Here is a 10,034-nt window from a genome sequence, read left to right as displayed (position 1 = left end):
TAGAGTGCATACACTCCAGCTGGGATTCCACTGAAATCAATGCAATGTATTTTTTCATTTAATACCGGCCATTGCAACAAGGACAGTTATTAAATTAAAAAATACATTGGGGGACATGTATGAAAAGGCGTAAATGCCTTTTCTAGGAGCGGTTGAGGAAAATTGGCATAAAAATATTCGCAAACAGTATTTTTTGGGTCAGTAGCTTTTCCAGGCTACTGAATGCACATACTTCATAAATGTCCCCCATTGTGTGAACTTATCCTCAGTGTGCATTTAGTAGCCTGGAAAAGCTGAGTAACATCCAGAAACTGGTTACCTAAGCATGGCAGGTTCTAATCTGACAAATAATAATGGTATCCTTTATGATGTGTTTCCATGTTCTGTATTGACAGGCACTGTCTGCTCCAGACTGAGAACTATGCCTAAGATTTAGTAGTCACATGGGGGAATCATTGCTGAAATTTAGGTAACTCTTCCATTCATTTTAATGGGGCTTTTAGACATCCATGTGCTTGTGGCCAAAACAACTCAGATGAATGGAATTGATTTTCAGTCACTCCACAATAAATCTGCCAAATGTAAATTACCCCTAACATGTATTGTACGCCAGTATTATTTATATGTTACCTAGAGGATAAGTGATATGGAACCCCCTTACTCCAGATCGACAGAATAAAGTACCCCCATCTGGTCATATTAGAATGGCCATGTTAAGGTAGTGTTATATTTAGTAGCAGCTGAGAATGAGTTGCACAGCTTCTCACAATTCTGTGGGATATAGGAAACTGCAGATCAGCACACTTGACCATTTCAGTTTCTTCAATAGAGTAGTATGAAATGAAGTGGCAGCAAACATGTTCAACCATCAACATACAACTACTAATTCACATTGGCCATCCTGGTTATATCAGCAAAAGCCCCTATTAAACGGGCCGATCTGGAGGAACAAGCGAGCACCAACCTGTAATATCAGTGTTTGCTTGCTCATCGTTCCCCGCTCACTGCCAAAGCCATTACACGCACCGTGGAGGTGGGTGGGAGCTGTTAGAGCTGGAGGGGCTCCCCAATCTTTAGATCATCCGGGGAGCCCATAGGAGACAGCGGTGGTCTGCTGCCACCACTCCTATTACACGGGGCGACAGGCAACAGACTGTCGTTATGGTTGTAATTTTTGTTCAACATGTTGAAAGACAAGGATCAACCAACATCGTGCATGTCAGCTGATCGTTGCCTTTTAAGACTAGTTATTTCACCAAGCGATTATGCCAATAATCGCTTGGTGTAATAGGGCCTTTAAATTAAGTCCTGACTCAGTAATGGTCACTGTCTATCAGACAGCTTCCACTGCTAAGTGAAGTCGTAAACTAAATTAAATAAACAAGACACAATTGATAAAAATGATTTATTCAAAAAATAACATCCCCACACCCCTCGTCGACCATTTTATAAAAAAAAACCAAAAAAAACCCCCCACCAAAACGCTGGTCATTGATGTAGTCTACCAAATCCACCGCAATCCTCTGGATACTCTTATCTGAAAAACAAAAGGGGAGACAAAAAGGGCAGGAGCAGAACAACCATAATTTTGACAGGTGTTTTGCGCCTTACGGTATGTTGCATCTTGCCAGATACTGTTTACGGTCCGGCACACAAGGGGTTAAGTAAGGATGCATCACATCCACACTTAACCCTTTGAGTGCTATAACGAACAATGTGACCCCCAGGGGGTTAAATAAGGATGCATTACATCCACACTTAACCCCCTGGGGGCCAGATTGATCCCACACTGTACCCATACCAGCAAGGAAGGAGGTTAAGTGCCCCCTTCCTTGCTGGAATGGGTGCAGTGCTGGGTGAGCGTCCATACTCACCTCTGACGTCTTCCCTCTTCACCAGAGCCTGGCACACTTGAAGTTTGCCGGCTCTGACTCTTCAAATCTGCCATCAGCGGCTGAGCCGGGAAATCACAGCTAATGTTGATTGGCTGAGCTGACACTGCACAAGTGCCGGGTCAGGCAATCAGTGGCTGCAGTAGGACAAGACCAGAAGGTAAATTAACCCATAAAAAAAACATGTCTGCACACCCCTAACCCCCTCCCCCTGTAAAAGAGAACAGTATGGCACCTGGGGAGCCGAAAAGTGCCACTGAAAAACACCATACACATAAGCATTGGCATTATTTGGTGGAGCAGAAGACTTCTATTGCCAAAAAAATTTCAAACCCTCAGCATGCTGCATTTTGGAAAAACTGCCACAGGGCCTCTCAAAAATGCCAGAAAGGAGAGAAAAACGCCAAGAAAAACAAACAAAAAAATAACAAAAGGCATATCATAAACTCATTTCATAAAATGCATTGGTCTTTCCTCCAAGAAATGCTTTGTGAAAAACCACCCTGCAATAAGACTAGACCTTTTTCCAGAAAAAAATGCAAACGCAAAATTTGGTGCATGGCGTTTGCCTTTTTTTCAGTGCATTTGATTTTTTTTTTTTAAATCTTTGCAGGGCCTGACAGAAACATCAGTGTTTTTCCCCCATAGACTTCCATTGGGAGGTAAAAACGCCAGAAAAACAAGTCATGTCTATATGCATATTGATTTTTTTTTCTGGTGTTTTTTCCCCAGTTCTTTAATAGAAAATCTGAAATCACATGATAAAGATTCTTTCATCACATGATTCCAGAATTTGGGAAAGAATTGCAGAAAAAAACTTTGCATATTCATGTATAAAAATGTGCATATTTGCATTAAGTTTTCCCCCGATTTCTTTAGCTTTCTGCGATTTTGCAAAACTTCCAAAGAGCAAAAAAAAAAAAAAAAAAAGTCGAACCCTGAAAAAAAAAAAATTTCTATTGACTCTTAGATAACATCTGGCTGTAGTGTCATTGAGCCATAAAAATGCCATACTCAAATTTTTGCAATTTTATTAGTTTTTTTCCATAAATAATGTTTGACAGCACCTTCAGGGTGTTTTAGCGCAAGGTATTTTTCAGAAAAAAACGCCATAGGTGATGCATCAGGAGATGGGAATACCATTTTAACACTACATAGACCAAAAACTAACTATAGGTAGTGACATGTGCCTTTTAACAAATACTGTTATGTATATTATATATCACAGTATTACAAAATACATAAAAAGAAGCTAAAAAAAATGTTTATTAATGCATGCTGGGAGTTGTAGTTTTACACCAGCTGGAAAGCAGCAATGTTGTAGTTGTTTACTGAATAACTGGAATACATGTTTATACTGTTGCAGATGACAGTTACCATAAATTGCAAATTTTATTGCTTTGGTTTGCTATGCAAAAACACATGTTGCCAAACTGGCTTCTAAGTAACATGAATCTTCCTTTCTAAGGTTAATCTGTGTCTAGCAAATGCTGCACAAACCATCACAGGTTGTTCTATTCTACTAACCTCGCTTTCCTTTCCTCGGACAACGGTTCCAATAGATTTTATTATACGGGTATGCATAATTTAAATTAGGAATATTTGCTTCAATAATTAATCTTTCTTTATTCAGTGGGAATGTGAATTGTGGCTGGAGTAGAGAGTGCAGTTCCCCCTCTTGTCCATTAGGGGCTGCTATAGAGCCGGGGAGCCCTGGGAATAAATCAGGCTGGGCTCACTCGTTTGTCCTTCAGTGATACATAAACACAATTGGGAATTGGAGACTTGCAGGGAGACACAGCACTTGTTCCTATAACAGTCTGATTTATGGGAGGCTTCTTTAGGGTTGATGACTGGATGCCATCCTTCTGTGTGGATCCTAGCACTTGCACTGTAAATCTGCTGGAGGCTGCTGAGGATGCTAGCTGTAGATTGGTCCAAGCTGAAACAAGAGGTTCACATCGAGTATTAAATGCTTGTTGGGGGAGAAATCTCTAAGCAGTCATCATCCCTTTTGTCAATATGACAGTCAGATGAGGACATGGGAATACAAACAGACGTGCAGAGCCAGCCACAAGGAGGGTGGAGAAGAGCAAAAATGACATGCAAGGAATCTGGGGTTTACAAATCCTCTTCTCTGTCTTGAGTCCATCAACTCGTGCAAGCCTTGAGAATAAAAGCAGAAGAAATCATCTTGTAGAAGGAGCAGTGACCAGCAGGGCACAGCCTGGACTGCAGCTGCCTATTGCCACCAGTGCACTGTGAGTATGTCTGGAATAAGCAGGGGGGCTGTGAACCTGTTTGATACAATTTCTGGGAATCCTTCTTACCATCTGTATCCATGACTTTGCTCTAGAAATCGTGTTCTTTTTATAGGTGCCTGCTGCATCGCTTCTTTAGGTCTGGATAAGGGGGGGGGGGGGGGGGGGGCTTTAGTGTAATATGTATTATTATTCTTGTTATTTATATGCCCCTTATCCAGTGTCACAGTGATTTGCACAGTGTTCCCCCCACTCCAGCGTAGATGTTATTGTAAGCAGTGCAGCAGGGAAACCTGTAGCTGCTGCAAAAAGCCACTTGGAAAGCAGAAATAATAGCGCGCTGTCCCTTTAAGAGGGAATTAGGAGTAAAAGCTCTGGTTTCCCAAGGGCTTTTCGAAAGCTCCCTGTCGAATAAGCTACAGAACCCTGATTGATAGGCGGTGGCGTTGCTGCTGTTCTTTTTAATATCATGTGATTGTGGCCTAATGGAGGAGACTGGAATAAGTATATATTGATAGGGGTTTCTCCAGTGAGATGGGCAGCAGTGGTGGGGTGGCAGGGCCTAGGTTGGAGCCTATTGTAAAGTATTCTCTCCCCCCATTCTGTTCTGTGTTCCAGGCTGAGAACCTGCGTGATGTGAACCTAAGGAGAGATGCTTTCTATTGCCAGGGTTTGCCATGGAGACTCCGCACCACTCACCAGCCCCTTCTTCTATTGCTGCAGAGATGGATGGACGGAGACAAGTGACTAGGAGGAAAGCGGCGGCGCCTACAAAGTGATGGCTCCAGGCTACTTCCCCTTGGTACCCCCTGCAGGTATCCCACCCAGCTACCGCCTAGTGATCATATTGACTGTGGTGAAATGAATGAGGTCTCAGCCCCCCCCCCCCCATTCTGCCTCGCTCCATGGAAGGGTTAAACGTGCACAGCTCTTCTGCCGGCTTCCATAGTCACTTTGCATTAGGGAGACTGAATATGACGATGGATTAGAGGACGGCGCTGGCACATGTGGAGTTTGGCAAGGGGTCCTCGCCTCTAGGACACAAGACCTTCTCTTGGCTGCTTATTCTTCCTTCCAAGAAGATTTGCGTCTCCTTACAACCACGGTCAAAGACTGGAAGGCTTGGCTGGATTTTAACTCTTTGTGTGGGTGGGGAACCAGTACAATTCGGAGGACTAGCTGCCCCCCTAAGAGATGGACCCATTGCAGAGCAAAGAGCTGCGGGGGGCGCTCTAATCCCAAAGCCCCCCCTGGATATTACATTGCTTCTTACACTTTGGAAAAAGTTGTATTTCCCCCCCAAACTGACCCTGTTGCATTAGTATTGGATCCTGGAAGGATTGGGAGAAAGCTTTATAAAGGCGGATTGTTGGGATGATTTCCTGTCAGACTGTGAGTGTGTTTCTGCTGGAAGCTGCCCCCATGGCTGAGGCTGGGCCATGGCAGGGTGGCACACACAGGTGCTGGTGAAGCAGCAGCCTCCTGTCACACCTTACTAGCAACCTCTCTGTACACACACACAGCACCATCACCAGGGACTAGAGATGGAGGTTGCCATGGTGAGCGCGGAAAGCTCCGGCTGCGGCAGCCACCTGCCCTATGGGTACGCGCAAGCCCGTGCCCGAGAGCGGGAGCGCCTGGCACACTCCCGGGCAGCAGCCGCCGCTCAGCAGCAGCAGCAGCAGCAGCAACAACAACAACAGCAGCAGCAGCAGGCGGCCGCGGAGGGGGGGAGCGCGGGGGGCGGGGCCTGTCAGTCCTCTGGGCGCGCCCCCGCCTCCGGCAGCAACAGTAGCAGCGCCGGGAACGCCAGGCGCGCTCCCCAGCAGCCGTCAGAGCAACAGGCGGCAGCGGCAGCAGCAACTCAGAAGAGGAAGAAGGGGGCGAACCGGCGCAAGTACTGGCCCCTGGGAGGCTGCAACAGGTGGAGGAGCCGGCACCACCAAGCGGGCAACGAATGCAGCAGCGGAGCCGGCGGCGGCGGAGGAGGAGAAGAAGACGGAGGCACCTTCCCCTCGGAGCTGGCTCCTTGCGGCTCTGAGGAGATGATGCTGAGGGAAGAAGAAGAAGAGGAGGAGGAGGAGGCCGACGAAGAGCAGAAGTTTTACCTGGAGGAGAGCTGCGGCGGGGGTCGGGAGCGGAGCCCCGCCGGTTATCACCCGGTCTACAGCGAGTTTGAGTGCTGCGAGCGGGTGGTCATCAACGTGTCCGGGCTGCGCTTCGAAACGCAACTGAAAACGCTGGCGCAGTTCCCGGAGACGCTGCTCGGAGACGCAGAGAAGAGGATGCGCTACTTCGACCCGCTCCGGAACGAGTACTTCTTCGATCGGAATCGGCCGAGCTTTGACGCCATCCTGTACTACTACCAGTCGGGCGGGAGGCTGAAGAGACCGGTCAATGTGCCCTTCGACATCTTCTCGGAGGAGGTGAAGTTCTACGAGCTGGGGGAGGAAGCGCTGCTCAAGTACCGGGAGGACGAGGGCTTCGTCAAGGAGGAGGAGAAGCGGCTGCCCGACAACGAGTTCAAGAGACAAGTGTGGCTGCTCTTCGAGTACCCCGAGAGCTCCGGGCCGGCCCGGGGCATCGCCATCGTCTCCGTGCTGGTCATCCTCATCTCCATAGTCATCTTCTGCCTGGAGACTCTGCCCGAGTTCAGGGACGACAAGGACAACCTGCTGCCCCCGCTGGGCTCTCGGGGGGTAGATGAGGACGGCTTCGGGGGCTACAATGGCACCCTGGGGGCACCTGAGAGCGCCCACACTGCCTTCAATGACCCCTTCTTCATAGTGGAGACTGTGTGCATCGTGTGGTTCTCCTTTGAGTTTGCAGTGCGACTTTTTGCCTGTCCCAGCAAGCCTGGCTTCTTCAGGGACATCATGAACATCATAGACATTGTGTCCATCCTGCCTTACTTCATCACCCTGGGCACTGAGCTTGGGCATCAGCCCCAGCAGCAACATCAACAGCAGCAGCAGCAGCAGCATCAACAGCAGCAGCAGTACCAACAGCACCCCCTGCAGGGCACTGGGCAGCAGCAGCAGCAGGCCATGTCCTTTGCCATTCTCAGAATAATACGCCTGGTCAGGGTCTTCCGAATCTTCAAGCTGTCCAGGCACTCCAAGGGGCTGCAGATCTTAGGGCACACCCTGCGGGCCAGCATGAGAGAACTGGGGCTGCTCATATTCTTCCTCTTCATCGGGGTCATCCTCTTCTCCAGCGCTGTGTACTTTGCTGAGGCCGATGAGCCCACCACGCACTTCCATAGCATCCCCGATGCCTTCTGGTGGGCAGTGGTCACCATGACCACCGTAGGTTACGGAGATATGAAACCCATCACGGTTGGGGGCAAGATAGTCGGTTCCCTGTGTGCCATAGCCGGGGTGTTGACTATCGCTTTGCCTGTGCCAGTCATTGTCTCCAACTTTAACTATTTCTATCACAGGGAAACTGAGAACGAAGAGCAGACGCCATTGGCGGCCAGCAGCTCCAGCTGCCCGTACTTGCCCACCAACTTGTTAAAGAAGTTAAAGAGCTCGGCATCTTCCTCTCTCCAGGACAAGTCGGAGTATCTGGAGATGGAAGAGGGGCTCAAGGAGTCTCTATGTGTCAGGGACAAGTCCAGCCAGGGCAATGGCAATGAGACCATTAAGTATAACTGTGTGAATCTAAAGACTCTGGAGACCGACGTGTGACTTTTTTTTTTTTGACACTTTCTATTTATGCATTGATGAGTGCAGTGATGATGATGATGATGACGATTATTATTATAAAAAAATGAAAATATGCAAATCTGATCAGAAACAATAAAAACCGTACAGGGGTTTCTGATCAGAAAGGAAATATAAGTGGCTTCCTCTTGTAAGAACATCCAACCTTGGGACCAGACACTCACTGATCACTATACAGGATGACAGTGCCTGTTCTTTTGGCTTTGTTTTTTGTAAAGTGAGTCCCCCCCCACCCTAATCTCTATACATATAAGGTACTGCCGCAGTATGTAGTGCTGTCCAACCTGTGGTTCTATTGCTGTTTCAAAACTACAACTCCCAACATGCCCTGCTGTCTTAAAACCACAACACTCAGCATTTCCTGGTCCTAATAAACTACAACTCCCAGCATTCATTGGTTGAAGTTACAACTTGCTTGTGCTGCTTTCACAAGACAGCATTGTATTGTGAACTTACAAGCATTCCATGTTGTTTTTAGACTACAACTCCCATTATTCATGGTGTAAAATTACAAGTCACAGCACACACTACTGTTCTCAAACTACAACTCCCAGCAAAAGAGAATTCACAGCATAACCTACTACTACTCCCAGCATTGTGTGTTGTGAAAGTAAAACTCACAGTGTGCTTTGATATTTTAAGTCTAAAACTTTCAGCATTCACATTGTGAAATTACTCCTAGCATTCAATTATGTTTTAAAACTACATCCCCCAGCATTCATGCTGTGAAACTACAATTCCAGCATTCATGCTGTGAAACTACAACCCCCAGCATTCATGCCGTAAAAGTACAACCCCCAGCATTTATGCCGTAAAAGTACAACCCCCAGCAGTCATGCTGTGAAACTACAATTCCCAGCATTCATGCTGTGAAATTACACCCCCCCCAGCAGTCATTGTGAAACTACAACTCCCAGCATTCATGCTGTGAAACTACAACTCACTTTACCTCCTGCTGTTTCAGCTCCTGATAAGTCATGACATGCTGTTATTGCCTTACTACAACTCTCAGCATTAAGTGTGGTGAAACTTCAAGTCACAGCATGCCCCACTGTTATTAAGCAACAACTCCCAGCATTCTTTTTGTGACACTAAAACTCCCAGCATGCCTCGCTGTGGTAATACTACATCTTTCATCATTTGGTGTTGTGAGACTCCTATTATTTTGTGACACTACAACTCTTGCACCCCTCACACTTTTAACTCTTTCACTGTAGTTAATGTTTAACCCCCAGCATGCCCTGTTGTATGTTTTTAAACTACATCTCCCAGCATGTTTGTGAAACTATCACTCCCAGTATGCTCAGCCATAAAGCCACAGGTTGGAGACCCCTACAGTAGGGTGTTTAATTCATGAAAATTAAAACAATACTTTATCTTTCCATATTTCTACTTGTGATACTAAGATTTACTGTGTTTGTTAACATCCCAAACTAGTATATTTCTTTGTTCCACATGACAAAAGACGTTAGTGCTGCAAACCAGCATAATGGTGGACCCCCAGCCGGTCACTGTACCACAAGCTGTTCTTAAAAGAGGAATTTACCTCCCATGTGAACTAAATTCTGGAGCGTGGAATCCACTGTCATTGTTTTTTATCATTCTGAACATATCAGAGGGGGGGGGGGGGGAGGGTAGAAAAAAGGGGGTTTTAAAGTTCAAAAATATATCTCTATTTTTAATAGAATGCAATTGTTTTGCACAGAGCTATCGGGCTGTTTATTACACAAGGTATATAAGTATATATATATGTATGCATAAGGGTAATCCGACCAGTGAATAATAATGGTAATATATAATGCAGTAGCCATAATCTCATCAAGAGTTAAATCGTAGAAAATATTCAATGAATACGCCATGCCGCACAAGTATGCGTTATTTATTAGTATTTTTTACGGTTCCTTTAAGCTTGAAACACACGTGCACTTTTTGAGTCAAAGCCAGATGTGGATTAGACAAGAAGTATCTGTCAGTCCTTTCTTTATACAGTAGAGTCCCCCTGGAAAATTGCACTGAAAGGCCATGTTCACACACAGTATTTCCGGCAGTGTTTCTTCCAGTATTTTGGTCAGTATTTGTAGCCAAAATCACGAGTGTCTGTGTTTTCAATCCACTCCTGGTATGAGTTGTAAAAATACTGACCTAAATACAAT

The 10,034-nt window shown here is 46.2% G+C and overlaps 1 protein-coding gene across 1 annotated transcript; it reads left to right on the top strand.

The window, feature by feature from the left end:
- Positions 1 to 3,610: 3,610 nt before the first annotated feature.
- On the top strand, positions 3,611 to 8,612 carry KCNA4 (potassium voltage-gated channel subfamily A member 4). Its single transcript, XM_069965776.1, has 2 exons — positions 3,611 to 4,153; positions 4,772 to 8,612. The coding sequence occupies exon 2, from the start codon at positions 5,698 to 5,700 to the stop codon at positions 7,843 to 7,845; it is 2,148 nt and encodes a 715-aa protein (XP_069821877.1). The 5' UTR covers positions 3,611 to 4,153; positions 4,772 to 5,697; the 3' UTR covers positions 7,846 to 8,612.
- Positions 8,613 to 10,034: the final 1,422 nt, after the last annotated feature.

The sequence above is a fragment of the Dendropsophus ebraccatus genome, chromosome 4 (assembly GCF_027789765.1).
Source record: "Dendropsophus ebraccatus isolate aDenEbr1 chromosome 4, aDenEbr1.pat, whole genome shotgun sequence".
In the NCBI taxonomy this organism is placed as follows: Eukaryota; Metazoa; Chordata; class Amphibia; order Anura; family Hylidae; genus Dendropsophus; species Dendropsophus ebraccatus.
Note: the sequence above shows the minus strand (reverse complement) of the source record. Positions and strands in the feature narration are given on the sequence as shown.

Excerpts from the sequence above, each read along its gene's own strand:
- KCNA4 (XM_069965776.1), top strand. The coding sequence starts at position 5,698 with ATGGAGGTTGCCATGGTGAGCGCGGAAAGCTCCGGCTGCGGCAGCCAC.